The sequence below is a fragment of the Camelina sativa genome, chromosome 15 (genome assembly GCF_000633955.1).
Source record: "Camelina sativa cultivar DH55 chromosome 15, Cs, whole genome shotgun sequence".
Taxonomy (NCBI): Eukaryota; Viridiplantae; Streptophyta; class Magnoliopsida; order Brassicales; family Brassicaceae; genus Camelina; species Camelina sativa.
The window spans coordinates 3,180,561-3,205,381 of NC_025699.1; the positions used below are offsets into that span (position 1 = coordinate 3,180,561).

General features: G+C 38.7%; 8 protein-coding genes across 12 annotated transcripts; 6 read left to right on the plus strand and 2 right to left on the minus strand.

The window, feature by feature from the left end:
• Positions 33 to 2,124, minus strand: LOC104744963 (GLABROUS1 enhancer-binding protein-like). 2 transcript variants are annotated; one of them, XM_010466105.2, is made up of 4 exons: positions 1,940 to 2,124; positions 1,458 to 1,763; positions 1,077 to 1,352; positions 33 to 721 (listed from the first exon to the last, which is right to left on the minus strand). In XM_010466105.2, the coding sequence occupies exons 2-4, from the start codon at positions 1,755 to 1,757 to the stop codon at positions 206 to 208; spliced, it is 1,092 nt and encodes a 363-aa protein (XP_010464407.1). In that variant the 5' UTR covers positions 1,758 to 1,763; positions 1,940 to 2,124; the 3' UTR covers positions 33 to 205. The 2 variants fall into 2 exon arrangements, with proteins under 2 accessions (XP_010464407.1, XP_010464408.1); XM_010466106.2 differs by having other exon boundaries at positions 33 to 715; positions 1,940 to 2,123.
• LOC104744966 (nitrile-specifier protein 5-like) lies at positions 2,643 to 4,883 on the plus strand. Its single transcript, XM_010466109.2, has 2 exons — positions 2,643 to 2,798; positions 3,763 to 4,883. Exons 1-2 carry the CDS (start codon positions 2,763 to 2,765, stop codon positions 4,708 to 4,710), a joined length of 984 nt encoding a protein of 327 aa, XP_010464411.1. The 5' UTR covers positions 2,643 to 2,762; the 3' UTR covers positions 4,711 to 4,883.
• On the plus strand, positions 5,402 to 7,446 carry LOC104744968. Its single transcript, XM_010466110.2, has 2 exons — positions 5,402 to 5,623; positions 5,755 to 7,446. Exon 2 carries the CDS (start codon positions 5,758 to 5,760, stop codon positions 7,288 to 7,290), a length of 1,533 nt encoding a protein of 510 aa, XP_010464412.1. The 5' UTR covers positions 5,402 to 5,623; positions 5,755 to 5,757; the 3' UTR covers positions 7,291 to 7,446.
• Positions 7,512 to 10,815, minus strand: LOC104744969 (transcriptional adapter ADA2a-like). Its single transcript, XM_019237370.1, has 13 exons — positions 10,696 to 10,815; positions 10,427 to 10,488; positions 10,110 to 10,291; positions 9,900 to 9,965; positions 9,669 to 9,794; positions 9,521 to 9,593; positions 9,353 to 9,413; positions 9,207 to 9,265; positions 8,994 to 9,044; positions 8,655 to 8,883; positions 8,351 to 8,561; positions 7,982 to 8,260; positions 7,512 to 7,877 (listed from the first exon to the last, which is right to left on the minus strand). The coding sequence occupies exons 1-13, from the start codon at positions 10,749 to 10,751 to the stop codon at positions 7,833 to 7,835; spliced, it is 1,500 nt and encodes a 499-aa protein (XP_019092915.1). The 5' UTR covers positions 10,752 to 10,815; the 3' UTR covers positions 7,512 to 7,832.
• On the plus strand, positions 10,900 to 13,073 carry LOC104744970 (exosome complex component RRP42). Its single transcript, XM_010466111.1, has 8 exons — positions 10,900 to 11,010; positions 11,182 to 11,313; positions 11,410 to 11,466; positions 11,561 to 11,653; positions 11,840 to 11,918; positions 12,016 to 12,140; positions 12,446 to 12,589; positions 12,702 to 13,073. The coding sequence occupies exons 2-8, from the start codon at positions 11,188 to 11,190 to the stop codon at positions 12,939 to 12,941; spliced, it is 864 nt and encodes a 287-aa protein (XP_010464413.1). The 5' UTR covers positions 10,900 to 11,010; positions 11,182 to 11,187; the 3' UTR covers positions 12,942 to 13,073.
• LOC104744971 lies at positions 14,173 to 16,139 on the plus strand. Of its 2 annotated transcripts, XM_010466113.2 has the most exons (5): positions 14,173 to 14,275; positions 14,374 to 14,426; positions 14,582 to 14,646; positions 15,486 to 15,678; positions 15,770 to 16,139. In XM_010466113.2, exons 3-5 carry the CDS (start codon positions 14,593 to 14,595, stop codon positions 15,898 to 15,900), a joined length of 378 nt encoding a protein of 125 aa, XP_010464415.1. In that variant the 5' UTR covers positions 14,173 to 14,275; positions 14,374 to 14,426; positions 14,582 to 14,592; the 3' UTR covers positions 15,901 to 16,139. The 2 variants fall into 2 exon arrangements, with proteins under 2 accessions (XP_010464415.1, XP_019092106.1); XM_019236561.1 differs by lacking the exons at positions 14,173 to 14,275; positions 14,374 to 14,426 and having other exon boundaries at positions 14,530 to 14,646.
• LOC104744972 (heat shock protein 90-6, mitochondrial) lies at positions 16,947 to 21,745 on the plus strand. Its single transcript, XM_010466114.2, has 20 exons — positions 16,947 to 17,152; positions 17,380 to 17,577; positions 17,661 to 17,734; positions 17,834 to 17,959; positions 18,070 to 18,163; positions 18,252 to 18,335; positions 18,453 to 18,596; positions 18,700 to 18,813; positions 18,931 to 18,990; positions 19,127 to 19,201; positions 19,283 to 19,387; positions 19,519 to 19,659; positions 19,752 to 19,844; positions 19,954 to 20,031; positions 20,145 to 20,399; positions 20,502 to 20,604; positions 20,699 to 20,873; positions 20,965 to 21,070; positions 21,159 to 21,248; positions 21,340 to 21,745. Exons 1-20 carry the CDS (start codon positions 17,042 to 17,044, stop codon positions 21,514 to 21,516), a joined length of 2,403 nt encoding a protein of 800 aa, XP_010464416.1. The 5' UTR covers positions 16,947 to 17,041; the 3' UTR covers positions 21,517 to 21,745.
• Positions 21,961 to 24,616, plus strand: LOC104744973 (protein OBERON 1-like). 3 transcript variants are annotated; one of them, XM_010466116.2, is made up of 3 exons: positions 21,961 to 22,067; positions 22,742 to 23,851; positions 23,936 to 24,540. In XM_010466116.2, exons 2-3 carry the CDS (start codon positions 22,762 to 22,764, stop codon positions 24,538 to 24,540), a joined length of 1,695 nt encoding a protein of 564 aa, XP_010464418.1. In that variant the 5' UTR covers positions 21,961 to 22,067; positions 22,742 to 22,761. The 3 variants fall into 3 exon arrangements, with proteins under 3 accessions (XP_010464418.1, XP_010464417.1, XP_019092755.1); XM_010466115.2 differs by having other exon boundaries at positions 21,978 to 22,101; XM_019237210.1 differs by lacking the exon at positions 21,961 to 22,067 and having other exon boundaries at positions 22,762 to 23,851; positions 23,936 to 24,616.

Sequence of the window (24,821 nt, forward strand, 5' to 3'; positions counted from 1 at the left end):
ACGCTTATTATAAGCGTTTCTCCTTTATAGAGATTTTAGAAAGAAAAAAAATTAAAACCAAATAAACAAAACAACTACGGTTTCATTACAAAGTATATTAACAAAATACTTGTGACGCTTCACCACATGATCGGATCATAGGCAAGTTCCAGAAAGCGAAGTTTTACCCACCCAACTACTTTTGGAAGTCATTACTCATCACTACCTAATTATGAAATGCTGCATTTGCGAGTTTGGCAGTAAACGAATATTTCTTGCTCTTCAATAGCGCCTCTTGAGCAAGTAATGACTTCCATTCACCGCTCAGCTCTTTCCTTTCCTTGGCTTTAATGGTCTTCAACTTCTGTAGCATCTGCTTCTGTGCGTAGTTCCCTATATGCTGAAACATTGTCGCCTCAAGTGCGTCCTTTAAAGCACACAGCTCATCATCAGCAGAACCATCTTCTTCCTCACTCCCCTTCTCACCCTTCTTCTTCTCCACACGTTTCTCGACATTTTCAGAGGGTAATTTGTCGTCACAAGAGCCGCCTTTTGCAGCGCCATTATCATATTGAGGTTTACCGTTTGTCATTGCTCCATCTTCCTCACTCCTCTTCCCATTATTCTCATTCTCCGTATTCTTGTCAGCATTTTTGTCAAAAGACTTACCTTTTGCTAATCCATCATCATTCTCTGGTTCACCACCGTTTGTCACCACCTCGTGTTCCACGAAAGCCTGAACCTTATCAAAAAACATATTGAGTCAAAGTTTTGTATTACATACAAAATTACAACATGGATCAATGCATCATGAATGCAACATGGATCCTGACGAGACCACTAAATTGAGTTGAATACAAAAACATGAAGATTGAATACAACATGAATACAAAAACAGTATTACATACAAAATAATTACAACTCAATTTCCCTATTGAGTCATCAAAGCAAGCAAGTTGAGCAACCAAACTTATTCTATAACACAGCTTAGAAGATTGACGAGCAACCAAACTCAGAAGATTGATGAGGGAAACAACTATAACACAACAATGAATGAATGAATATATAAGGAGAAGGTGAGTGAAACCATGACTTACCTTGCTCCTGGTCCTCTTAGCACTGTCATCAACACATCCAGGTTTAACTTTGCCCCATATTGCCATGGACAAGTCAAAAATTTCAGAATCTTGAGGGTTAGTAAAGCTAGGCTTTTTAACCGAACTATTTCGGAATTTAGACTTCAACTTTCTGATCTTATTCATGAGCTGATCCTTTGAGACTATACCATCAATGCCATCTTTGATATACTCAAAAAATACAGCTGAATCAGAACGGTAGTCCAGTCCTGTCTTGTTCCGGTAGTCAACAATGCCCTTTTTCAAAAAAAAAGAGTAAAACGAAAGAAGAATAAGCAAAACAAAAAAAAAGGAAGAAGACACAACAATAAGCCAAGCTTAGCTACAAGCAAAAAAAGAAACCTTTAAAATGACAAGCTCGTCATCTTTACTCCAGAGTCTCTTGGAATCAGAAGGAGCATATGAAGGAGACAGCGTAGCCTTACGCTTCCTCCTACTCTTGGACAAGGTTAGTGAATCATCGAAAGCAGCAGCAGCAGCGGTGGGGGTGGAGTCCAAATTCTCGGTGGATTTGAGGACAGGGGAGTCAGGAGGAGAGGGAGGAAGGAAGCCGTTAGAGTTTTTGATTCGGAGTTCTAAGTCACATGTATAAGTATCGCTGAAACCACCATCACCAGAAGAACGTTGTTTCTTGTTTACCATCGAGACCTAATTCAATCAAATATATAAAGCTTTTATTTTAGCTTTCGTTAAAGATTGAATCTTTTTTTGTTTGCCTCAAAAAATACACAAATCAAAATCCACGGATTCAAGTTAAAAGAATCGTTAAATAAAAAAAAACAAAGTCGGAGAGCTGGAATTGCATGAGAGAGGATGAAACTTACGGTGTTGGTAAAAAGGGTACTGAAACCAAATTCGATTTTGGGAGATTAGATTTTTGGGGGAAGGACGTAAACCCTAAATTCGGATGGATGATTCTCTCTAAATCTCTATTGGAAACTTGTCCAGATTTGAGTATGTTGTTAGTTGGTGCTCCGCTTAAATTTCAGGAAAACTGTTTATTTACTTACTAACTCGCCATTATGACTAGAGAGATTAGAGGATATGTGATGTGTGATTATTAGAAGCCCGTGGACCAAAAGGACCGTACGGAGCCCATTATTATTAGATAGTCCAATTTTTGTTTTGGTTATAAAAAAAAAAAAAAAATTTTAATGGAGCTAAAAAAAAATTGAAACTTTTTCTATTGCAATATATAACTAGGACTAATAATAAAATCATAATGGTTGTTTGGAGCTAGCTTTGATTATATATATATCCTTAACTCTAATGAATTGTGAAGTTGTTTACTTCAGAGTTCAGACACATATCCTTACCAAATTGTGATTGATACTGCAAATTCCATGCCGTATTTGTGTTTGGTTTGGTTTGGTTTCATTCCATGCCGTTTTATTAAGAGAAGTTCACTTTGATAAAAAAAAAAAAAAGAACAATATTTGCAAACCAATCAAATAATATTGAGGTATCTATAAAAAAAATAATATAGAAAGATTCCTTTTTCCCTCTCTTTGGGCCTTAAATAGAGACACGGACACAAAGCAAAAGAGGAGAAAGAAAAACCTCACAAACACACACACAATAAAACAAAATTGGTCTTAAACGAGTCACTCAGTGGTAAAAATACTACTAATTTGCAGCAGAGCAACGATGGCAGCTACTCCTATGGAAGGCAAATGGGTTCAGGTTTATTATATCTCTCTTCTCTTAGATACGAATTTGGGGGTTCATCGGATATACTATTTATCAATCTTCCGATCAAACCCCAGATTATTGTTCGATCTTATTGAATCGTACGTTACTAGCGGCCTTCGAAAACTTTATTTTAAAAAAAAAAAATCATTTAGAATCTGACTATTTTCTCTCTAGTTTTGGTCCCAAGATTCTTAGTAAATAAAATTGCTGATGTGATTACTGATTACTATATAGACTTAAGAAGGTTCATTATCTCCTAGTAGTTTATGCTTTCTCTGATCAATTTTGGATGATTAGTTTTGTCTTTCTATTGAATGGACTAACTATGGAGTATTCGCCGCTGAGTTGTTCATATCATGTTGATTGATCATTCATTTTACTGATGTAAGAACGTTTTAATAAAAAGACAAAAACCGTTTTAATATTGTAATCATGATTACATTTAAGTATTTTAGTCGTTTATCTTTGGTTAATCACCTAGTTTTAGATTAGTGGATGATGAGTTTGTCATTGTCCAATCGAGTATTTGCATGCTGACTCAACTCTTTTGTCTGTTTCTGATTGTTTTCTAATAGATGAGATTATATAAAGATTTTAAGTATTGCATCATTTGTATTTTGTCTTGTTGTTTTCTTTACAATTGACTTGAACAGAGATATCTTACATTCACTGGTCATCTGACTCAATTTCTCAGTAAATTGTTGCTGTTATGATCCTTTTCAGTGAAACTCTCTTCCCATCTTTAATGATTATTTGGTTCTACAATTAAAATCTCATTCTTTGTGCCTCTCTCATTGACTATTCATCATGTGCTGACTTAACTCCTCTCACATAGTTGTTTTTGTCTGTTCTTTGTTTCTTATCGATTTCAAGCTTAATATCATCCTTGTCTAGTACTTAAAAGAATTAATCTTTGTGTTGATGTCTTCTTCTTCTCTGTTTTCCTTGTGATCAGCTTAAACAGAATGGAACTGGACCCGGAGCAAGAAGCTCTCATGCCATAGCACTTGTGGGAAACAAAGTGTATGCCTTTGGTGGCGAGTTCCAACCTCGTGTTCCCGTTGACAACCATCTCTACGTTTTCGACCTCGAGACTGAGACATGGTCCATCCAGGAAGCTACAGGGGAGGCTCCTCCTCCAAGAGTTGGCGTAGCCATGGCTGCAGTTGGACCCATCATCTATTTCTTTGGTGGCCGGGACGCCACTCACCAGGAGCTCAACGAGCTCTACTGTTTCAACACGTCCACCAACCAGTGGAAACTGCTCACTTCAGGGGAAACCGGTCCGCAAAACCGAAGCTACCACTCCATTACTGCGGATTCTCAGAACGTGTATGTGTTTGGTGGGTGCGGAGTTGAAGGACGTCTCAACGATCTTTGGGCGTACAACGTTGTTGATCAGAAATGGATTAAGTTCCCGTCTCCGGGAGAAGCCTGTAAAGGAAGAGGCGGTCCAGGGCTTGCTGTTGTTCAAGGAAAGATCTGGGTGGTCTATGGATTCGCAGGAGAAGAAGCGGATGATGTTCACTGTTTCGACATAGCTAAAGGAGAATGGAAAGAAGTTGATACAAAAGGCGAGAAACCGTCAGCAAGAAGTGTGTTTTCGTCTGCGGTTGTAGGGAAACAGATACTGATATCTGGAGGGGAGATCGATCCGAGCGACTTGGGGCATATGGGAGCAGGGTGTTTCACTGGTGACGCCTATGGGCTTGATACGGAGACATTGGAATGGAGGAAATGGGATGATGGAGTTGGATCAGTGGAGCATCCAGGGCCTAGAGGATGGTGCGCGTTTGCAGCTGGATCACGAGATGGTAAGGAAGGTCTGTTGGTTTATGGTGGGAACTCTCCAAGCAATGATAGGCTTGATGATATCTTCTTGTTCACTCCCAACACTAACTAAGTAATGGTTTGGTTTTCTTGCTGGTGAGAGAGAGGCTGTGTGAAGTTTCTGGTTTTTAATTTTCCTTTTGGATTGGATGAAGTGTGTGTGCATTTGTTTTATCTACGTTTTTGTAATTAAACAATCGAAATTTTCATTAAACAATAATAACGGACGAACCATCCTAGAAGAAACCGTAGCAACCATAGTTAGTGATACATACGAACTACGGAACTATCAATTGATGACACTCACTGTCAATGAAAGCTTTGAATTCAATCCGTTACCCCACTCTGTCTCAGTCAGGCGGTAGTAGATGCGTATTTACTATTTAGTGATCCATAGACCATAGGTAGTCTAACCCCTATCAATATTTTTCCATATTAGTCTCAAAATATATCTCGTTCTATGGGATACACTTGACAAGATGTTGCAGTTTGGTCCGCACGCGACACACACCAACCTAAATTTATTACTCACCAAACTACCCAATGCATGCTCTTGTTTCCCACACTCGCACAAACCAGAAAATTCAATTATTTTCCTTTTTTTTTGGTATTATTATTGTTAACTTTACTTTTTTATATTTATTATAATGCGTTATTTCTATTTTCTTAACTCTTTCTTGAAGACAGAAAATATATGACGTGGATTCTGATATATAGCTACGATCCTTAGGTCTCTGACCAGCCTTCATAGCCTCCTCTTTAACTCTCAAGTCTCTTCAAAATCTTATCGCACGTCTCTTCATATTTTCTTTCCCTACAAAAACAATTTCCTTAATTGTTGAAGCAAAACTTGATCTGCATTAAAACCCTAATCACCATATATCATTAACTTCTTCAGCTCTCCGTTTCCTATTTCTCTCTCTTTTTAAGTTTTAAGCATAATAATTTGCTCAGTGTTGTGTTCACAAGCCGAGTCGCTCTAAACGGTATGCTTTGATTCTACGTTTCTTCATCTTTTTTTTGTTTCCTTAGCTTTTATGGTTTAAACGCATACGTTTTAGGGTTTTTCTTCAATGATTCTTCCCTAATTTTTCTAGTTTATCTATTCGATTTATAGGCGATGAAGAAGAACACCATTGTGATTGACGATGTTCATGTATCAAACTCAGTAATGGATGATGATGGATGTAGAAGGTTTATGATGAATGCAATCAACGAGCACACTTGTGGAATGTCTGAAAGAATCGATGTTCCAATCATCTGTCTTGACGAAGATGATAATGATGATGTTATGGTTGATACGGACTACGGTGTAATCTTGGATCATATTAGAAGAGGTGACAACAGTTTCATCTCTCGCTTTGAAGTTGACAATGGAGGATCTGACACTCGTAAATTCAAGATCTCTACTTGTGGTTCAAAGCTTGCGAATGGGAATTTAATGAAGAACAGAGTTTATCAACAGGGAAGGAGGAGGAAGGGTGCTGTTGGGTTTAAGGCTGGAAGAGTTAATGTCGTCCGAGAAAACATTCAACGAGACAACAGACTTGCTGAACGGAGAAAACGGAGGATCGCAGAGTTGGAAGCTGCAAACACTTCAGAATCTGTTCCGTTAGTTAAAACCGAAGAGGACATTCAACAAAGAGACAACAAAGTTAGGAAAACTTCGGAGTTAAAGGCTGATGCTTTAAGTCCTGATCCGTTAGTTAGAACTCAAGAAGACACTAGTCAAAGACACAACACAGTATCTGAAGGGAGAAAGAGGAAAGCTGACGAGTTAAAAAGCAGAGCTGTTCCGTTGGTTAGAAGTGAAGAAGCCATTCAACTAGACAACAGAGTTCCTGAACGGAGAATGGGGAAATTTTCTGAAACTAAGGCTGCAGAGACTTCAAGGGTTGTTGATGATCATGTGGAACGAGTAAAAAGAGTTACAGAGCTTAAGGATGTAGATGAGACTTCAAGGAGCAAAGGAGATTTTGTAGGGAGAAGGAAGAAGAAGGGTGCTACGGTTGTGGATAAGGATTACATGAGCTACCTCACATGGCTTGTAGATGCACTTAGAGATACGATAACTAAGCCAATGGCGAATCTTCAGAAGGATCCGTCTGATTTGGATACTCTTAACGAATCTACAATGGTCCCTGAAACGGATCCACCACTAGTAAAAGTGAAGATTGAGCAAGATCTCGAGTCTTGGTCTGATGATTCTGATATAATTGTGATTGATGATAACCCGTTTTTGGATGGAGATGGCACTCCATTTGTGGCGTCCAAGAAAGTGGTTGATCTTGATGAAGTAAGTAAAGAGGATGACAGTGGTAGTTGTTGGTTTAGAAAGGAGCTAATGGATGTTCTTGAAAAACCATATGATGGAAGAGAGTTGAAGCAGCTCCATCGTGACGCATCAATCCATAGGAAAATGATCCGATGCAGAGAACTACGAAAGGGACGAGAAACGGATTATGAGACTGACGAATTGGGACAATCTTATCTAGAAAGTTTCCCTGATTTCGAGAAAGAATACAAACTTGTGGATGGTGTTGATAAGGAAAGAGCGTTGAAGTTGCTACGTGGGTTTTTCTTTTACTTGAAATATGTTTCACATGATGGTGTTTTCAAGCCTTGGGAGAAGAATCAATGGTGGCAACCGTAGGAGATGATGGTAAAGCTTTTCTTATGATTAGCAGCTTGATGTAGAGTAACTTTTGGTTCTCGCTGTTGTTGAATGACTATCTGATTCAGAGTAGTTTCTTGTCACCAAATAATCTAATTTTCTTGAACAGGCTTTTCCTGAAATATGTACTAACCCAAGAGAGGGCATTGGCTTTAAACATTGTATCAAAAGCTTTTCTTGTATTTATGAAAAAAAAAAAAAACTAGAAAACAAGATCTGAATTCAAGGAGATAACAATCAGACATTGTCAAGCTATCAAAACTAACATAGAACAAGATGTGGAACCAAAATCAGCATCACCTTCCTTTATATGTACATGACTAATATATGTTTGAGAATTACATGTTAGGTACCATGAAGCTAATGAGTCATGTTGACTCGACACCTATTCCCTTCTGAATCAACATATCATATACTCTGTCTACTTTACTCGGCTCTACTTTGAAGAAGCTATAAGCATCAGACTTTTTCTTTATCTGCCCCTTCTTTATCTCGCTTGTTAAGATTTCTAGCATCTTCAATTAGTGTACAGGCAGTATTCTGGTCTCGTTGCACATCTTTTTTTCCTGCACACAGCTTCAATCTCTTAAAACCATGGGAATAATGTCAAGAAATTAACAAAAATCCAAATAAGATGAGAAGCACCAAGTTTAAAAATGATTGTTCTTACGATTTCAGAGAGCAAGTCAGCCCCAAGGAGACCATCAACATCCCAATTGTCCAAACCACTATATATTATTGGAGGCGTGACCTTTGACAGTGAGTCAGAACCAAAGGGCTGCAAATTTCTGGGTAACCCTCTTGGACTTTTTAGTGTTTTGCCGGCTATACTGCCTGGTGCACCGTGGTTTAGTCGCAGCAGCAAACTTTCTTCAGCTTCCTTCTTTCTCTTCTCTTCTATAAATCTCTTTGCTTCTGAAGTTGTCTTACAACCAGCAGTTCTAGCTTCCTACAACAGAACCAAAGGCTCAACTTAATGTCCCCACCTAATTGACTTGGTAATTAGTTCTATGGTTTGGTAAAATTATAAGCATCAAACCTGAAGATCCTGGATTCTTCTGAGAATTTGGTGCTCCTCAATGACTTCCTTAATCAGTTCCTTGTGCTCTTCTTTGGTGTGGAACCGCGCAAAGACTTTACAGCTTTTATATATTTTTTTCTCCTCTGCTGAAAGGCCCATCTCATATTGATCAGGGTGCAACAAGTTTCTTTCCAGAACGAATTCCTTCCTCCGCTTCCTCTCATCAAGCCTGCCAACAAAGCCAAGGCACAATCTTGGCTGTAGCATTGGCTTACAACAAATAATTTCGGATTAACAAAGTTTGTTCCTGTAACAAGTGTACCTTTTCGAGTAAATACGAAGAACCTGCAACTTCTGTTCACGCTCAGCATCCGTGTCAGAATCCTTAAATTCCATGTCAGCGAGCAGTTGCTCAGCATCGTTGTCATGTTCGATCTCAAATTCTTCCCTCTTTAGATTGTAGCCATATAACTCTGTTACTAATGGAACTTTCTCTCCAGGAAGCCTCAGTTTCTTCTCCCCCACACTCCTATCAGATTGTTGTTTTGCAGCTGAGACACAAGGGCAGACTTTTAGTTTCTAAATTTATGTTTTAAGTACATTTAGTATTTGTTCCCTTCAACTATCACTTTGCATACAACTTGTTCCAATATATACATACCTTCCAACTTAGTGATGTCCTTAGCCTGTGGTACATTGACTTTCTTCTTGACTGTCCAAAAAAAACATTACTTTACATTTGGAACAAAGGAGAAGATAATATATGAGGTCCAATTACGAAAGACGGATGATTGCTTCTTAACCATAAATCAAAGAGCAAAAAACAACTAGAACTTTATATAGATAAAAGCATTTCATGAGAAGTGTCACATACCTCCAGCTAAGGCAGTCAAAGGTTGATCTATTGCATCTTCCTTCCCTGAAGCATTGTGTCTGCCCATTGAAAAAGAAAAGGATTAAAAAAAGAGCATTCAACATTGTATACGTAGATAAATCATTGTTACAAACATAAGTATATACTTGATTTCAGCTAACACAGGTAACTCTTTTTTCGGGGATCGCCTCGCACGTGCAGGTTTTTCTGTAAAAAACAGAAAATGAGCTCAGTTTCCTCCTTTTACTAATTCAAGGTCAATATAATAGCTTAAAATCAGAAAAGCAACCTCCACTAATATATTCAAAGCTGACCTGTTTTTACATCATGCTCTTTACTCATAGCAAGAAGCTCATCTTTGCTCTTTCCAGTTGTATGGGACAAGTCCTACACAGTGAGGAGTTTGAGTAAATAAAAAAGCTAGGGTCAACTATCTACTCATTAGTTTTCATCAGTGTTTACCGGAAGTGGAAAGAACGGTGATTGCATGTATGCTGAATTGAAGTGATCCATACACTCTATCTTAGTCTTACTGCCAACATGGTCCGCAACTTCTTTCCAATTCCCAAGCCCGTATGTCGCAATGGCCTAATACCATAGATATACATCCAAATAGTCAGCTAAAAACCTCTATCCAAACAAAGAAGCGTAAAATTACAAACAAAATAGGATTAGAAACAGTTTAACGATTACCTCAAGAAGGAGTATCTCTTCATCGGCATTCCAATCAGAAGTAACAAGCGGAAAAGATAAATTGTCCTGTCACAGAGAAAGGTAAATTCCTCACAAACAGAAAAACAACCATAGAACATTTTCTTTGTTTAATACACACTAACTATCCAGTTACTACTATTCATCTGACAGAGCATTCTTCAAATATACAGCTCGAAGTTGGAAACTAACCATAACCCGATAAGGATGACTGTTCTTGTGGCGATTAAGTTCAACGCCGACAGAAAAGCATTCCACACAAAGGTCAAAGTCCATACAAACAGCACATTTGAAACGAACCAAACCAGACAAATCTTTATCGCAATAGTTACAACAGTAAAGGCCAGCTTTCCTCTCATTCCCAGCTTCACCTCCTACATCATTTGTATTGGTAAATGTAAAGCACTTATTGAAACATCCAAAAATGTGACAACTTTTGGATCAAGGCAGCTTTGGTACTACATCAATGCATCTATCCACATCTAATTGCTCAGTAAATGGAAACATACCTGTGGAAACTGAAGCTCCTGCATTATCAGAACCAGTTGATATCTTCTTCCTTTTCGATTTTCTGAAACAGCATAAATCCACCAAATTTAAGATAAAGACAAGAGACTGAAGCAGTATCAAAACCAAGAACCCACAAGAACCAATATAACTCCGCTTCGGAGAATCAAACACAGCAAATACCAGAGATTGAAAGTGTTTTCAATTGAGCAGAGAAAACCCTAGACGACTCTGAGCTAAAACAGATAAAGAATGAAACTTTATAACGAACCCGGGATTCAAGTCTGCATCAGCAGCAGGACGAGATGCTAGTTTCGAACGACCCATCGGCACCACCAAGCTTCGCACTTCTTCCCGGCAGATTGAAGAAACCCAGAAGAGAGCTAAAAAACGCTGTGGAAGAAAATGATAAGACGGTAAAAGACTAAATTACCCTTACCAAGTGTTAATAATTACACGCCATCATTAAACCCTACGGGCAGTTGTCAGTTGTTATCGTCTCTTAACCTAACCAATCCAAAGTTGCCGCTACTGTCGCCGGAGAATTTTCAGGGTGTTCTGCCTTCTATTGAATTTTCTCAGCAAGGTAAAGAAGATTAATGGGTTTTGATTGTGCTGTATAAAGATGTGTAGAGCTGTTTCTTAAACCCTAGCACTAATCCGTGAACCTCGAAGTTTATAGTTCCGGTAGATATATATACTTCAGCATTTGATCTAATTGGTTTCTGAAGCTGATTTTGTGTTGATCTCTATGTAGTAATCAATGGTGGGGCTTTCTATTGGGGAGCAACACTTTGTTAAAGGTGGGATAGCTCAAGATCTTCGAACTGATGGTCGCAAAAGATTGACTTACCGACCTATCTATGTTGAAACTGGTGTGATTCCGCAGGTAACTGTAAATATCAGAGAGCTCCTCTGCTTCTCAGTTTTGCTTCCTAAGTTTATTAAACAGATATGCTTCTTCTCTTGTTTTTGTTGGCTCTAGGCTAATGGTTCAGCGAGAGTTAAGATAGGTGGAACCGATGTGATTGCTAGTGTAAAGGTGCGTACTTTCTTTGTTCCTTACTCTCATTGTTGCAGGGGATGTGTTATGGTTCTATTGTAAATGTTAACCCAGTTATCTTGTGCAATTGCAGGCTGAAATTGGGAGGCCAAGTTCGCTTCAACCCGATAAAGGAAAGGTTGCAGTTTTCATTGATTGCAGTCCAACAGCAGAACCGACATTTGGGGTGAGCTTTTTTCTATGATACTGCCTGGTTTTGGTTCTATCAAGCACTTGTCACATCTGTTCTCTTGGTGTTTCTCTTACAATTTGAACTGAGATTTTGGTTATCAGAATATTTCTTTGGATTCCCTAAACTCAATGCTGTTAAGGTCACTAGGCGGCTAATTCTTTGTGACCTATTGTTGCTTAGGGGAGAGGAGGTGAGGAATTGTCTTCTGAGCTTGCTTTGGCTCTTCAAAGATGTCTTCTGGGTGGGAAAAGTGGAGCAGGTCAGCAATCATGTTTGTGCAATGTTCTTTTTATATCTGTGGTGCATTGTTACGTTTTCAGTTTGTAATGTTTATTGCACTTCATTTTTGGTAACAGGAGCTGGAATAAATTTATCTTCGCTTTTAATAAAAGAAGGAAAAGTTTGCTGGGACCTTTATATCGATGGCCTTGTCATTAGTTCAGATGGGAATCTATTGGATGCCCTGGGTGCTGCCATTAAGGTAATTCTTGTGATATGTGTTTGGTTTTCTCTCTTACCCTTAGTTCTAGGTTTAATTGCGGATGGTAATCAGTAAATCATACCCATCAATCAGGATTAAGAGAAAGGAAAGGCCTTAGAATGTAGGAAAAAAGAATGGGAACAGGTCTTTCATTAAAATATCGTAGATTAGTTCTAGCTTGTTGTCTTGAGTGGTTTTGTAGCTTTATGATATGTTGCAAATTGATAGTTTAATAAACCCAAAAGTCATCGTTCCTCAAGGCTGAATGCATGCTTTAATGCACTTGTTGACTAATGCTCCTGCAGGCTGCTTTAACCAACACGGCCATCCCAAAAGTCAATGTTTCAGCTGAAGTAGCAGATGATGAACAACCAGAGATTGACATAAGCGACGAAGAGTATCTACAATTTGACACTTCCAGTGTCCCGGTCATAGTCACGTTAACAAAAGTAAATCACATCTCAGATCTCTTGAGTCTTGATTCACATTGGAAATCTTCTTTGGTCAATTTCACTAATCTTGTGCCATCCATGTAAAATGCTTGTCCATGGGGTTTTCCAGGTGGGAACGCATTACATAGTTGATGCAACAGCAGAAGAGGAGTCTCAGATGAGCTCAGCTGTATCTATATCTGTGAACCGGGTAGGCCATATATGTGGGTTAACCAAACGAGGCGGGTCTGGCTTAGACCCGAGCGTCATCCTTGACATGATCTCTGTGGCCAAGCATGTGACAGAGACTCTGATGAGCAAACTTGATTCAGAGATTTCAGCTGCAGAGGCCTGCGAAGACGAATCTTGACTTTTGGTTTCATATAAGTAAAGTTTCAAGATAGAACATGTTTGCAACGGATTAATCATATTTGTATCTGTGGGAAATCTATATGAAGTCAGAACAGATTAGCTAATCAAAATCTTTTTTCTTCTGTTCTAATGTTCCATGCTTTGTCTTGTGTTAGAAAAGGTGTTATATCTTTTTGCCACAATAGTAAACATTATATCTCGTTCGTTAAAAGAGGGGGGGGGGGGGGGGGGGNGGGGGGGAGTTCCTACTTACTTGTGAATGCATTGAGTTTCTTGGATCTCTCTCTATTTAAAGTGAAAAGACAAAACAAGTTACAAAAGGGATTTGTGATATTTTGGGAGGAGAAATGAGAGAGTAGATGAGGTCAGCAAAAAGATTGAATGGGACTTGGAAAGAAGAGAAGATTGGTGGTCCATGATTGAGCTCAAAGGTCAAATGTGTGTGTGAGCAGTGTTGGTCACGTGTATCTCAACTTTGGGTTTTGTAATATGACTTGGAAACAATCAACTGTTTTATGCAAAAACTCCCAATTTAACCATTTGTTTCCCATCTTAATATCTTCGTTTCACTCACTCTTGGTTACTGCTGAAGTCGTCTATCATCTCGATGAAATTATGATATATGTAGAAGAGAGATTCCAAATACAAAAGGAATGAAAGTGTATTTCGATGGAATCATCATATCAATGATATTTGTTAGTTAGTACTACTACTACTAGTCATCTAACATCGGTTTCCACGTTCCATTAGAAATCCATTTTAATTGTTGACAAGAGACTAGAATAACGATTTAAAGGCAAAAAAATTGCAAATGTATATAAGCTTAACTAATTGGAAAAGAAAAAGATAGTAGTACAAAATAATAGTTTGAAGAAGCTGATGATTTATTTCTCTTTATTGTTAGTGTCCACTAGCTCAAAATTTTGTTTCATTATTGGAAAAAAAAAAAAAAAGAGTCAAAGCTTATATTATATATGAGAGTTTGTTACCTCATACAACAATAGACAAAATTGATATATGGATATGGTTTTATTTGGTAAACTTAAAAAGATTAAGCTTGTATATCTTGTGGGTAAATAATACTCCTATGTGTAAAAAGAAGATATATTTCCAAAAAAAAAAAAAGGAAAAAAAGAAAAAGATTGTATACTAAAAATGGTCGTGGTACGGAAGAGACGGTGGCGCGTGGTGGCGGGAGAGGAGCGTGTGTAAAGAGCCAAGAAGAAAAAAAAAGCACACTTTCACTTCGTGGACCCATTTGTCCCTCTCATCATCTCCTTCTCTCCTTCTCTCTTCGAACCCTAGAAAACCAAAAATCACGCATTTTGCACTGTAAGTTCGCTGAATCCCGTTCTTCTCTCTCTCTCTCTCTCTCCGTTGGTTTCCCGAGAAAATCAAAAGTTGGGTTTTTTTTTTCTTCTGTCACTCAGATCAAAGAGAGCTTACATTTCGGATCTCTCTCTCTCACACAGCTGTCGCTTCGGTAGGTCTTTTCCCCCCCCTTTCTCTTCCTTCTTCATCAATCAGAATTGAGAAAAATGATTTCGATTTTTTTCTCGAATTGATTCCCACTTTGTGTAAACAACAACTACAAAAAAAAAATGCTTTATGGTGAATTGTATTGGGACTTATGTGCAGAGCGAACAAGGATGAGCAGAGATCATCCTCCTGAGCCTCTTGATTTCTTCATCTGGACTGTTGAGGTCTCTATCTCTCCTTCTCCCCCTCTTTTGTTTTCTTATTCGCCTTTGTTTGTTGCAATTATCAATTCGGCTTGTTTCTTTGATTGAGCCACTTTCAGATTCCATGTTATTCATTCAGCATATTTTAATCTCAGTTCACACAATTTTACTACTGAATTCAATCCAATTTTTTTGATCTGATTCTCAGGTATGTTTGCCTATGTTTTGTTGTTTGTTGGAGATCCAATTACTTGTTCACAACTGGGACATCTTTATTGATCAATACTTTTGTTTTTTTTTGCTCTTTTTGGTATTCTGGTGGTTTATTCCAAGAACAAATCTCACCTTACTCGTGTAATTTCACCTTTGATTGTTATTACATCCCTGCAACCTCGTAATTACTGTTACAACTAGCTATCGAGCAAACTCAACTCCCACTTAGTGGTCATTTACTTTACAATGTCTTTTTTTTTTGTCCCCCTAGTCCATTGGAGATCTGTGTTTGCTAATGATTTAAATTATACTCAGTAAGTTGTTTTACCTCGGTGTCTCACTGGTGTGTGTTCCTTGATGTTTGCACTTGCTGATTTGCTTTTCAATCAAAGAGAAATATGTGGAAAGAGTGAATGCTGGATGAAGATTAGCTGATGATTACTGAAATTCAACTTGTACCTGATTTGAAAAATAGTCTTTTTTTTTTTCTTAAGTTGCTTTGCTAAAGATGTATAGCGTTAGTCCCACTCATATGGATAAGCTGGAGGTTTTGGTTTTGTTCGGTCAGATGCTGTACACAGTCTGCTGCTCATTTGTAAAGCTGAGCTTCCTGTAGATAGGTGAGAATCTTTGTTATTTTTCTTCAGGATGTCGGGTCCTGGCTCGAGGAGATAAACCTTGGGAGCTACCGCCAGATTTTCAAAGAAAATGGTGTCAATGGAGAATATCTAGAAAGCATGTCTGTGTTTACAACCGAGCAGATCCTTCACTTCATAAGGAGGCATCACATGAAGTGGGGAGACTTCATCACCCTCTGTAAAGAACTCAGAAGGATTAAAGGTTCTCTTTCTCTCTCCCTCTCATCCTCCTCTCAGCTTTACTCGCTGCAGGAACTTTACTCAGGAAATAAACGTGTGTGTTTTTTTGACAGTGGCTTGTTTGAAAGGTGAGCAAAGAGTCCGACGACCGTGGTGGGCGCCGTCTTGTCTCTCGGTAGTCTTTGTTAAGGCAGCTAAACGCAACCGACAGTCTCGTGTTGTATCTCTAAAGCTTGAATCTTGACATTAAACTTTGGCTGTTTTATGTACGTACTTGTCTCTCTTCTCTTCTCTTATTTTCCTTTTTTTTTCTTTGGTTTGGGTTTGTTTGTGGCACATGCACTAGGAAGAAACAAACGCAAGCCAAAAAAAAGCTGTTTGGCTTGGTTAAAATCTTGCAAGGGAAAACAAAATTATGCGTTTTTGTATTTTGGTGTATACAAAGCTTTGCTCTCAGATACTTAAACTGTGGCTTATGCAATATTTATGTGACAGAGTCAGATAATAGTGCGAGTAATCCGAAAGTAGTAATTTAATTATATGTAATGTGGAAAACCCAAGCGATAACGAGAGTAGATTAAGAAACAAAACTTATGACATTTTGGATATGTCCCAACAAATTAACATGTTCCAATGATTTTGGACACTAAAGTGTATGTAGGCTACAAACTTATTAAGTAGACATCGGTGGTTAACATTTTCAGAAATAGCATCAACCTTAATGTTCTTACTGGGAACGGAACGAAATAGTATTCAAACATTCTCTTGGTCCAGATTTTCCGAGAAATGCGATACGTCGGTACCCTTACTAAAACGAAAGAAAGATATGTTCAAACAACTAACTACTTCATACTTCTCATCACTTCAACTTTGATTGAAGTTTTGTTGGTAATGTCCAATCAAACCGTTGATCTATGTCACTGCAGCTGGACTACTAATGGCATTTTTGGTCGGATTTCTTATACTAACACATTTCGTGATGCGATTTAATAGTGCTGTGATTTTGGTACATGTCTTTGTTGGTTTATCATTTGGATGCTGGTGTCTTTTCTTTCTAGTTATTTTCCAACAAAAAAAGACACTTGTTTACCTCCAATTCACTTAAAATGGTTCGGCTAAATTGAATAGCTCTGAAATTTATCCGGTCAACTTCTGAATTACGGTTGAACCGGAATCACTCGCAGGGATAGAGAAGATTTAGCTAGAGAGTGACGAATAATTAATTACCGGAAATACCCTTCAAGTCCAGAAGCTTCGCCCTTTGGCCAAAAAACCCTACTAAACCCCAATTTATCGCAACTCATCATCAATCTCAGTGCCTTGCTACAAAAAAAATCGAACTCCTCCAATCGTTTCTTCTCCTCCGAATCTCCAAGTTTGCGAATATGATCAGACTCTCTAGGCGTTCCGTCTCTACCCTTATACGCTCCGGTGACCGAAGCTTCCGCGTTGCCGCCGTAGCTTCCTCCATCTCCCGCTCTTCCCCATCTGCCACGGTACTCACTTCTGTTCCCCTTCATTTCTTCTTCGCTTTTGGGCTTTTTTTTTTTCTCCATCTGTAAATCGTTACTTTTTGAATTTTTTGTGTCGATCGATTTAATTGCTAATTGGCTTTCGTATGATCGGAGGATATGTAACCAAAAAGCTTTAAATTAGTAATCATCTCTAAATTACACTGTGTGATTGGATTACTTACGGTGTCCCTGATTTTTCCTGTTTTTAGGGCGTCAAGAGAAGTGGCACTGAATCGAGATGGTACTCATCATCCTTAACCAATGGTACTCAATCTACTAGGTCCTTAGCTCATTTGAACATGCAAACCAATTGGTTTTTGGGACACCGGAATGAATCCAGTGCAGCAGCTTCAGATTCTTCCTCTCAGGCTCCTCCACCGGCTGAGAAATTCGAGTATCAAGCTGAAGTACGTCTGTTCTTTGTGTTTTCTCGATTTCTTGTTTTGTGATCGTAATTATATGATTCACTGATGTTTGAAGTAAACCTCAGGTTAGTCGCCTCATGGACCTTATTGTTAACAGCTTATACAGCAATAAGGAGGTGTTTCTTCGCGAGCTTATTAGGTACCCTTTTATATATTTATTTATCCTTTGGTGTTTTATTATGGACACATACTTGGTTTGTTGGTAATCTGTATTATTCTTGATTTGTTTGTTCAACAGCAATGCTAGCGATGCACTTGATAAGCTGCGTTACTTGAGCGTAACTGACTCCGAGATTGCAAAAGATACTCCAAATCTTGATATACGCATCTATGCAGATAAGGAGAATGGAATCATAACTCTCACGTAGGTCTTATTGTTTTCTGCCTTGAATGTATAAATTTCGTTTTGAGCAACTGCAAGTAGATAACTAATTTGCTGCCAATGCTTTTTTTTTTTTTTTATTACTTTGTCAGTGATTCTGGTATTGGTATGACACGGCAAGAATTAGTTGACTGTCTTGGGACAATTGCACAAAGTGGAACTGCCAAGTTCATGAAAGCTTTAAAGGTCTTACTTATTTCTCTTATACTCTTATTTCCCGAAAACATATTCATGGAACCACTGGATCAACTAAGCATTGTTGTAATGATTTCAGGATAGCAAGGATGCGGGTGGTGACAGCAATTTAATTGGTCAATTTGGTGTCGGGTTTTATTCAGCATTTTTGGTTGCAGATCGGGTAAGTTCTTATGTTGTCACGTCTGTAGCTTACTTTTATTGAGATACTCGCCTCCCCACCAACTCAATACACATATATATATATATATATATATATATATATATCTATATTTTGAAGGTAATTGTGTCAACCAAGAGCCCTAAGTCGGATAAGCAATATGTATGGGAAGGAGAAGCAAATTCAAGCAGTTTTACCATTCAGGAAGATACAGATCCACAGTCTCTCATTCCTAGAGGAACTCGTATTACTTTACATCTTAAGGTTTGTTTTGCTTTGACACTTACTTTGTAGCTCAATCCCGAGTATTTGTTCCCTCATGAGACCTGACATCCTAAATTTTCTCTACTTTTTTTTTACAATACAGCAAGATGCCAAACACTTTGCAGATCCTGAGCGGATTCAGAAGCTCGTGAAAAACTATTCTCAGTTTGTTTCTTTCCCTATTTACACCTGGCAGGAAAAAGGAATCACAAAAGAGGTATGCTCATCAGGATTGGCAGATATCTGAAACTTAAATATTTGTTCTTTCTGTCAGATACAACTAATATTGTTATCTTACTTCCTCAATTTGTCTATTTGGTTCTCCCTTTTGCAGGTTGAGGTTGAAGATGATCCAGCTGAGACAAAAAATGATGACCAAGATGACCAAACTGAGGTATACGTGTTTTTTTTTTGCTTGTTCTGAGAACTATCTTGATCAGCAGCAGTAAAATATCTTAATCTGCATCAGAGAATAGCTAGATGTATAAAAATAGTTGGCTTATAGTTGGTGACCATTTTTCTTGTAACAGAAAAAGAAGAAGACCAAGAAGGTTGTTGAGAGATACTGGGATTGGGAGCTTACGAATGAGACACAACCAATTTGGGTAAGGACTACTCGATTTATTTTGCGTGCACTCTAAATCAGCAGTTAGAATCGATTTACAGTATATTTAATTTTTTTGCAGCTGCGAAACCCTAAGGAGGTGACAACAGCAGAATACAATGAGTTTTACAGAAAGGCTTTCAATGAGTATTTGGACCCATTGGCATCTTCCCATTTCACAACAGAGGTACTTTTGAGGGAAACATCTGTTGAGTTGGAGAATTCCATTAAACAACCAAATAATTATGCTTTGTAAGACAATCCACAAAATTAATATAATGTTCTTAAATTGTTATATTGGCAATGGTCTTATTGTAGGGCGAGGTCGAGTTTAGGTCTATCCTCTACGTGCCACCTGTCTCACCGACGGGGAAGGATGATATAGTCAATCAAAAGACAAAGAACATAAGGCTATACGTCAAACGAGTTTTCATCTCAGATGACTTTGATGGGGAGCTGGTGAGAAAAGTTTATTTTCGTGTGGTTCAAATTTCTTTTCATAAACCTGTGTTTTTCATTTTATATTAATATATTTTGGTGTTTGTGGACAGTTTCCTCGGTACTTGAGCTTTGTTAAAGGTGTTGTGGACTCGCATGATCTCCCACTTAATGTGTCCCGTGAAATTCTTCAAGAAAGTCGCATTGTAAGTGCTAATATCCAATTCTTATGCAAAGCTTTTATCAGATATGTTCTGTTTTTGTATAAGTGCAGTTGCTATCTTACGCTTACGATTTTTTTATTGTGTCTCCAAGGTGCGGATAATGAAGAAACGCCTAATGAGGAAAGCTTTTGATATGATTCTGGGCATATCCTTAAGTGAAAACAGAGAAGTGTGCTTCAGTACTCTTGTTCCCCTTTGCTTACAGCTTATCTTATTTATTCCTTTTGGAAATCACTGCTACGTTCTGCTGATGGTTTTCTGACAATATTTTTACTTTTACAGGACTATGAGAATTTTTGGGATAATTTTGGCAAACATTTAAAATTGGGGTGCATAGAGGACCGTGAAAACCACAAGCGCATAGCTCCACTGCTTCGATTTTTCTCCTCCCAGAGTGAGAATGACATGATCAGCTTGGATGAGTATGTTGAGAACATGAAACCTGAACAGAAAGCCATATATTACATTGCTTCCGACAGCATTACAAGTGCAAAGAATGCACCTTTTCTCGAGAAGATCCTTGAGAAGGGACTTGAGGTATGTGTTCTTCTGTATGGGGCCACGTTTTGTTCTTTGTTGCAAATATTCCTATTAGCTCAGAGGTGATTGACATACTTTTCTTTTGTCTTGTGAACGTAGGTACTATACTTGGTAGAACCTATTGATGAAGTTGCCGTACAGAGCTTAAAAGCTTATAAGGACAAAGATTTTGTAGATATCAGCAAGGAAGACTTGGATCTAGGCAAGTGTTTGATGCAATTCCCTTAATTTAGCAGGTCAGGTAATCTCACTTCATTGTATAATAACAAATTCTGGTTATGATCTTGTGCTGACAGGAGACAAGAACGAGGAGAAAGAGGCGGCCGAGAAAAAGGAGTTTGGGCAGACTTGTGATTGGATAAAGAAACGATTGGGTGATAAGGTGGCCAATGTTCAAATATCCAACCGTCTTAGTTCTTCCCCTTGTGTTCTGGTATCGGGTAAATTTGGATGGTCAGCCAATATGGAGAGGTAAGATCTAAACCACTTTCCGAAGTAAGGACTTGCTTTCTCCCTTTTTTTTTCTCCTGACGAAATAACACAGAATACTTTATCTCGACAGGCTAATGAAGGCACAATCAGCTGGTGACACAACAAGCCTCGAGTTCATGAAAGGGAGAAGAGTTTTTGAGATCAATCCCGACCACTCGATTATCAAGAACATAAATGTGAAGTCCCTTCATAATCACTAGCTATCATTATAAATCTAATAACCGCCTTTTAGTGTTAGACTTGGTTTTATGTTTCACTGCGCAGGCTGCTTACAAGAGTAACCCAAATGATGAAGATGCAATGAAAGCCATAGATCTTATGTATGATGCAGCACTAGTTTCTAGTGGGTTCACGGTGAGTACTACACTAACACTCTCTTTCTTTTGTTAATCTCTAGAAATGAAATGGGTAAAGATTAGTAGTTGTGGTTTCTCAATATGTACAGCCGGAGAATCCAGCAGAGCTCGGTGGGAAGATATATGAGATGATGGGTATAGCTCTTTCCGCGAAATGGTCAAGCCCTGAGGTGCTGCCACAACAACAGGAGATGGCACATTCTCACAATGAAGATACTTTCGAAGCTGAAGTGGTTGAACCAGTTGAAGTGGATGGGAAGAAATGAACAGAAGCCTAAACGTTTATGTCCCCCGCTAAGATTCTCATCATATTCTTCTTTTCATTAGAAGTAGCAGCAATAGGAGAATCCTAAAAGTCTAAATTGAGCAAACAAAAGGCGGCAATATGATAATCTCTGTTCGTTGTTTTAAGAGATTGAGAATGTTGAGCTTGTTTTTGTTTAGTTTACTTTGATCCTGGTCGGTATAATTTAATAACCGTTAAGATTTTTTCGATTTCTGTCTAAAACAATTGGGACATTTGGTAATCGTAATTTAAATATAGGGGCGTTGTTTGCGTATGAATTGAATTTGGTTTAAAAGACTTTGTTTGGACACAAACCGTTGAACACGATTCTAAAGTCAACACAAGTAGAAGGTTACCGGTTGGCCAGGTTAACCGTTAGACATAAAGAACTGCCAGCTGTATGTTTTTTTTTTTGCTTTTTCTGATAGAAAGAAAAAAAAGTTTCTAATTAACGTTACCTTTCCCTTTGGGTTTCTCACGGTGTCTTAGTTCTTCCTCTGCGTCTCATAACGTCTCCCAGTCGTCTCTCCGGTGAGTCCTTATGTTTCCGGTCCATTTCCCGGCGGTATTTCTCCATTCCATCTTCTTCTGTTTGGTGCTTTCTTTATTTTTTTCTGAGGAGTATATTTGAATGTTTTTGGTTGTTCAAAGTTCGAGGCTGGTCCTAAGATTTCGGTGATAGAGTGACTCGATAACTTTCGAGATCGAGTTTGATGCGTAGTTTTGAGGGTTTATTTAGTGATGACCGTGCTATTTTGTGCTGGGTACTTGATTCTCTGATTCGAAGATTTGTGTTTTGACTTTTTTAGCGTTCAATCTACGAACCAAATAGATTCGAGCAACTTTGTTTGGTCTAGCCCCTGCTGCTTGGTGTGACTCTCTCCTGTGTTTTTGTGTATTTTTAGCTTCCACTAGTGATTGATCTCAGCTCAATTTGAACCTAGGATGTAATTGTCTGTCGGTGGATATTTAGGGATTTGGCAAAATGATTAGGGCTTTCATGTATTAGAACTCATACCTTCATTTGATAATACAATAAAAGGCACTTGATTTTGATTGTGAGAGCTTTTTGTTCCACATACCTGTTCTTTCTTCTTGTAGTGAATTGTGTCATGTGTGTAAGTGTGTTTGTAAAGTTTGTTTTCCTTTACTTTTTGTTTTGTTCTCAGTATCTTGCGATGAATCTAACATTGATGTGATTTCAGTGTCTGCAGCACTAAAATTGATGGGCACATCATCTGGATCCAATCTTCCACACCAAATGCTACCACCACGTCAGCAACTACAAACATCTCTCTCACTTGTGTCTTCGGATCCCCACTTGTCACGTTCTAATTCCGCCATTGTGCGTGAATCCCCAGCTGAAAGTGCCAGCTCTCAAGAGACTTGGCCAACCTCTAAATCTATTATGGGAAACAAGACAGAGAGCGGCAAGTCAGGCCCTGACTCTCATGACCAACTTGTGATCCGCCATGTTTCCATTGCCGATAAGGTATCACTACGGGACATAGCTAGAGAGAGAGTGGACGCAGTCGCTGAGAGAATGCACCGGTTACCAGAAGAGTATCTCGAGGAGTTAAAGAACGGCCTCAAGGCTATCCTTGAGGGTAATGGTTCTCAGCCGGTAGATGAGTTCATGTTTCTGCAGAAGTTTGTTCAGACGAGATCTGATTTAACTTCAAAGACACTTGTCAGGGCTCACCGAGTGCAGCTTGAAATTCTTGTGGTTATTAACACTGGAATCCAAGCATTCTTGCATCCAAACATCAATCTTTCTCAAACATATCTCATCGAGATCTTTGTGTACAAGAGGTGCAGAAACATAGCCTGCCAGAACGAACTCCCATCTGATGGTTGTCCCTGCGAGATTTGTGCTAATAGGAAAGGCTTCTGCAACCTGTGCATGTGTGTGATCTGTAACAAGTTTGACTTTTCGGTTAACACATGCCGCTGGATTGGCTGCGACGTGTGTTCTCATTGGACTCATACGGATTGTGCAATTAGGGATGGAGAGATTTCCATGGGAGTTTCTGCCAAGAGTGTATCTGGGATGGGAGAAATGCTGTTCAAGTGTCGAGCGTGCAACCATACTTCTGAATTACTGGGATGGGTTAAAGATGTGTTTCAGCACTGTGCACCTAACTGGGATAGGGAGTCTTTGATGAAGGAACTTGACTTCGTGAGTAGGATTTTCCGTGGAAGCGAAGATACAAGAGGCCGGAAGTTATTCTGGAAGTGTGAGGAACTTATTGACAAGATTAAAAGTGGACTGGCTGAAGCAACAGCTGCCAAGTTGATACTTGTGTTTTTCCAAGGTAAACCAGCCTCGCTACTGTTGAATATATAAATATATCATAAGGGTTACTCATTTTAGTTTTAACCGTTTTTTGTGTGTGAAGAATTTGAATTGGACTCTCCAAAGAGCCTTGAAAGCGGAGAAGGTGGGGGAACCATAGCACCTCAAGATGCATGCAACAGAATTGCTGAAGTAGTAAAGGAAACACTGAGGAAAATGGAAATAGTGGGTGAGGAAAAGATGAGGATGTACAAGAAAGCGCGAATGGGGCTTGAGGAATGCGAGAGAGAGGTGGAAGAGAAAGCAAAGCAAGTGGCGGAACTGAAGATGGAGAGGCAAAAGAAGAAACAACAGATAGAAGAGGTGGAGAGGATAGTGAGACTGAAGCAAGCTGAGGCAGAGATGTTTCAGTTAAAGGCTAACGAAGCTAAAGTGGAAGCAGAGAGATTGGAGAGGATTGTAAAAGCGAAAAAGGAAAAAACTGAAGAGGAATACGCGAGTAACTACTTAAAACTGAGGCTGAGCGAGGCAGAGGCAGAGAAAGAGTATCTGTTTGAAAAGATAAAAGAGCAGGAAAGTGGTGGTGAGGCTTCACAAGCAGTGATGTACTCAACGATCAGAGAAATGCTTCATGGATACAATGCGTCATCGTCACCAAGAGTAGATCCAAGATCAAACCAACGAAATCCTTTCAGGTCCAATCCTTAGTAAAATGTTTGTATTGTCCCCTCTTTGTTTGTATCCAAAAATCTTCGAATCAATTAAGGTTGGATTTGTGTGTGTTGTGGTCGCTGTATTCAAATTTTGCACAGTATTGTTGCTGTGTGGCTCCAAAAAAATCTCATGCAATCGCTTTTTCACTCAAAGTGTTGTTGCCAAAAATCTCATTACTTACACTCAGATTTAGAAAATTAGAGATTTTCAAAATTGGAGCTTAAATTACAAATACAAGCTTTTATCGTCATCCTCAATGTGTGGTTATAAAAACG

Excerpts from the sequence above, each read along its gene's own strand:
- LOC104744973 (XM_010466116.2), top strand. The coding sequence starts at position 22,762 with ATGGGCACATCATCTGGATCCAATCTTCCACACCAAATGCTACCACCA. Across the intron at positions 23,852-23,935 it reads GATACTTGTGTTTTTCCAAG|AATTTGAATTGGACTCTCCA; the intron begins GTAAACCAGCCT and ends TTGTGTGTGAAG.
- LOC104744969 (XM_019237370.1), bottom strand. The coding sequence starts at position 10,751 with ATGGGTCGTTCGAAACTAGCATCTCGTCCTGCTGCTGATGCAGACTTG. Across the intron at positions 10,489-10,695 it reads GATGCAGACTTGAATCCCGG|AAAATCGAAAAGGAAGAAGA; the intron begins GTTCGTTATAAA and ends ATGCTGTTTCAG. Across the intron at positions 9,414-9,520 it reads AGAGCATGATGTAAAAACAG|AAAAACCTGCACGTGCGAGG; the intron begins GTCAGCTTTGAA and ends TGTTTTTTACAG.
- LOC104744971 (XM_019236561.1), top strand. The coding sequence starts at position 14,545 with ATGCTTTATGGTGAATTGTATTGGGACTTATGTGCAGAGCGAACAAGG. Across the intron at positions 14,647-15,485 it reads TCTTCATCTGGACTGTTGAG|GATGTCGGGTCCTGGCTCGA; the intron begins GTCTCTATCTCT and ends ATTTTTCTTCAG. Across the intron at positions 15,679-15,769 it reads AGAACTCAGAAGGATTAAAG|TGGCTTGTTTGAAAGGTGAG; the intron begins GTTCTCTTTCTC and ends TTTTTTTGACAG.
- LOC104744968 (XM_010466110.2), top strand. The coding sequence starts at position 5,758 with ATGAAGAAGAACACCATTGTGATTGACGATGTTCATGTATCAAACTCA.
- LOC104744963 (XM_010466105.2), bottom strand. The coding sequence starts at position 1,757 with ATGGTAAACAAGAAACAACGTTCTTCTGGTGATGGTGGTTTCAGCGAT. Across the intron at positions 1,353-1,457 it reads ACGAGCTTGTCATTTTAAAG|GGCATTGTTGACTACCGGAA; the intron begins GTTTCTTTTTTT and ends TTTTTGAAAAAG. Across the intron at positions 722-1,076 it reads CTAAGAGGACCAGGAGCAAG|GTTCAGGCTTTCGTGGAACA; the intron begins GTAAGTCATGGT and ends TTTTTTGATAAG.
- LOC104744966 (XM_010466109.2), top strand. The coding sequence starts at position 2,763 with ATGGCAGCTACTCCTATGGAAGGCAAATGGGTTCAG. Across the intron at positions 2,799-3,762 it reads TGGAAGGCAAATGGGTTCAG|CTTAAACAGAATGGAACTGG; the intron begins GTTTATTATATC and ends CCTTGTGATCAG.
- LOC104744972 (XM_010466114.2), top strand. The coding sequence starts at position 17,042 with ATGATCAGACTCTCTAGGCGTTCCGTCTCTACCCTTATACGCTCCGGT. Across the intron at positions 17,153-17,379 it reads GCTCTTCCCCATCTGCCACG|GGCGTCAAGAGAAGTGGCAC; the intron begins GTACTCACTTCT and ends TCCTGTTTTTAG. Across the intron at positions 18,597-18,699 it reads GTATTACTTTACATCTTAAG|CAAGATGCCAAACACTTTGC; the intron begins GTTTGTTTTGCT and ends TTTACAATACAG.
- LOC104744970 (XM_010466111.1), top strand. The coding sequence starts at position 11,188 with ATGGTGGGGCTTTCTATTGGGGAGCAACACTTTGTTAAAGGTGGGATA. Across the intron at positions 11,467-11,560 it reads ATGTGATTGCTAGTGTAAAG|GCTGAAATTGGGAGGCCAAG; the intron begins GTGCGTACTTTC and ends GTGCAATTGCAG. Across the intron at positions 11,654-11,839 it reads CAGCAGAACCGACATTTGGG|GGGAGAGGAGGTGAGGAATT; the intron begins GTGAGCTTTTTT and ends ATTGTTGCTTAG.